The 2,554-nt window shown below is 41.6% G+C and overlaps 1 protein-coding gene across 1 annotated transcript; it reads left to right on the top strand.

The window, feature by feature from the left end:
* Positions 1–724: 724 nt before the first annotated feature.
* LOC138892124 (uncharacterized) lies at positions 725–1,637 on the top strand. Its single transcript, XM_070175819.1, has 3 exons — positions 725–857; positions 910–1,146; positions 1,300–1,637. Exons 1-3 carry the CDS (start codon positions 725–727, stop codon positions 1,635–1,637), a joined length of 708 nt encoding a protein of 235 aa, XP_070031920.1.
* The last annotated feature ends 917 nt before the right edge of the window (positions 1,638–2,554 follow it).

The following is a 2,554-nucleotide window of genomic DNA, read 5'->3' as shown; positions in this document are numbered from 1 at the left end:
CTAATCACGCCTTTGGGGGAGAACTTGAGGCGGGATATGAAAACTATTCCTTTAACTAACAATGAAGCGAGTATGAGGCTTTGATTGTAGGACTCGAACTGGCCTAGAGACTTGGCTCTGAGGTCATAGAGATCAAATGTGATTCCCAGCTGGTAGTGAACCAAGTATATGGGATTTTTGACACAAAGAAAGAACGCATGCAACAATATGTGATTAAATTTCAAACTTTCCTTGCATGATTCAGGGAGTGGTCGATCACACATATCCCGATAGATGAGAACATAGAAGCAGATACATTGGCCAATTTGGGGTCATCCACGGAGATGAAAGGATCTGACTCTGGTACAGTCGTTCAACTTATGCATTCGGTATTGGATGTAGACGACAATTATGAAGTAAATACAACAAACCTAGTCTAGAACTAGAGGAATGAGTTCATCGATTATCTTTGGCATGGTAAGCTGCCCGAAGTCTCGAAGGCATCTCGGGCAATACGCACCAAAGTGGCTCGCTACAGCCTCTTGGGAAGACAATTATACAAGAGATTATTTCAAGGCCCGTTGGCCGGATGTTTAGGAGCCTCGGAGCCAGACTACGTAATGAGAGAGGTCAATGAAGGAATTTGTGGGAACCACTCCGGCGCAAATTCGTTAGTGCTAAAACTGGTTAGGGCAGGATAATACTGGACCCGGATGGAACAAGACGCAAAGGCATTCGTTCAAAAATGCGACAAGAGTCAACGCCATGCACAATTGGTGCACCAACTGGCAGAACTCTTGCATTCAGTAGTATCCCCATGGCCATTCATGAAATGGGGGATGGATATAGTCGGGTCATTGTCGCCAGGTCTCGGAAAGGTAAGATTCCGTTTAATTTTAACCAATTACTTCACTAAATGGTTTGAAGCAGGTCCTAACCAGAAGATAGGTGAGCGCGAAGTGGCCGACTTCCTGTGGGAAAACATAATTTTCCGGTTTGGAATACCAAATGAGATTGTCATAGGCTCCAAAGTCATAAAGTTTCTTGAAGACCTGAAAATCAAAAGGATTACATCTTCGCCATACCATCTGAGCGCTTATGGACAGGCGGAATCGACCAACAATGTGATCATTCAAAAACTCAAAAAGAGGTTAGAAACAGCTAAAGGCAAGTGGCATGAAGAGTTACGTGGCGTGCTATAGGCGTACTGGACGACGACAAAATCAAGTACGGGGGAGACACTCTTCTCTCTCGTATACGGTGCAGAAGCTCTGATCCCGATGGAAGTAGGAGAACCAACCTTACGGTTCTTCTGAACAGACGAAGAAGCAAATAATAAGGCATTGCTGGTAAAGCTGGAATTACTTGATGAACGTAGGCACTTGGCATATATAAGAATGATGGTGCATAAGCAGAGGATAAAAAGGTTCTATAACTGGAGGGACAATCTCCGCTACTTTAAAGTAGGAGACTTGATTTTGAGGAAAGTAACCCATAACACTAGAGAAATCAACATCGGGAAGCTGAGTCCGGCGTGGGAAGGCCCCTATCGGGTTTTGGCTGTAACCGGTAAAGGATCATACGAGATGGAAAATCAAGATGGAGTCAAATTGCCTAGCAACTGGAATGTGACTCACCTCAAAAGGTACTATTGCTGATGGATCCTGTCTATACTGAAAGTATGTGCTGCACTCATTTTCCTTCGACCAGTTTTTGTCCCAAAAGGGTTTTTCTGGTAAGGTTTTTAATGAGGCAGCAACGGAAAGTATACTACAAAGGAAATACCATCAACAAAGTTAAGACCTTTAAATTACAAGGCACTGAAAAAATAAGCCACAATGGGATGGTTAGATAATCTTTGGCTCGATGGAAAAGTTCATAACGAGAAACAAAGCCTGCCATCGAACCAAAGATTATTCAACCCTTCACGAGTGTTTTTCCTCAAAGGAGCAAGACTTCCATTGTTCCAATTCGCATACATCGCATTCGAACACTAGGGGGAATAGTATGAGAATACGACAACATGATTACCATGAAAACCGGGACTGCGAGACCCGGGAATAATAATATCTCATGGGGACCGGGGACTGCACGGCCAACCCTGTAGAAATAAGTTGTATAAGTTAGCCACATGTATTGGCAATTTCTTTTTTCAACAAGCAGATGCTTATGTACTTTCGAAGATAGAAGGAATAAAATGAAGTCCTTTTATTTTTATCTTGTTTCTTGTCCAAATGATGAATTGATTTTATCATTTGAAAGTTAACTAAAAACTTCAAATGCTTGTGCCGGAATGAACATGAGACATCCTCTTCAAGAGCACCGTAAATATAAGAAGGCCCTCTTTTATGAAATAATCATAGTAAAGGGTTGGTTCCAGAAGAATTTATGCCAGAACCCAAAAGTTATTGGAAGAAAATACACCCGAATACTTACCTAATTCGACGCAAAAAGAATGAACTTTGGGCAATACTTAAACAAAAAAAGTCTTCTTTATTTATCAAACATGCAAAACGGCATAAGTTCAAAATACAAAGGGAAGACATCAAAAGAAAAAAGGAAAAAGCTAAACTTC

This window comes from Nicotiana tomentosiformis, chromosome 5 (assembly GCF_000390325.3).
Source record: "Nicotiana tomentosiformis chromosome 5, ASM39032v3, whole genome shotgun sequence".
NCBI classification, from domain to species: domain Eukaryota; kingdom Viridiplantae; phylum Streptophyta; class Magnoliopsida; order Solanales; family Solanaceae; genus Nicotiana; species Nicotiana tomentosiformis.
The sequence above is the reverse complement of the archived record's forward strand: the minus strand, read 5'-3'. Positions and strand labels throughout refer to the sequence as shown.

What these genes read in the sequence shown, in the direction of transcription:
- LOC138892124 (XM_070175819.1), top strand. Translation starts at nt 725, where the DNA reads ATGCGACAAGAGTCAACGCCATGCACAATTGGTGCACCAACTGGCAGA. An exon ending in TGTCGCCAGGTCTCGGAAAG is followed by an intron (nt 858 to 909) that starts GTAAGATTCCGT and finishes GGTTTGAAGCAG; the next exon opens with GTCCTAACCAGAAGATAGGT. An exon ending in GAGGTTAGAAACAGCTAAAG is followed by an intron (nt 1,147 to 1,299) that starts GCAAGTGGCATG and finishes TCTTCTGAACAG; the next exon opens with ACGAAGAAGCAAATAATAAG.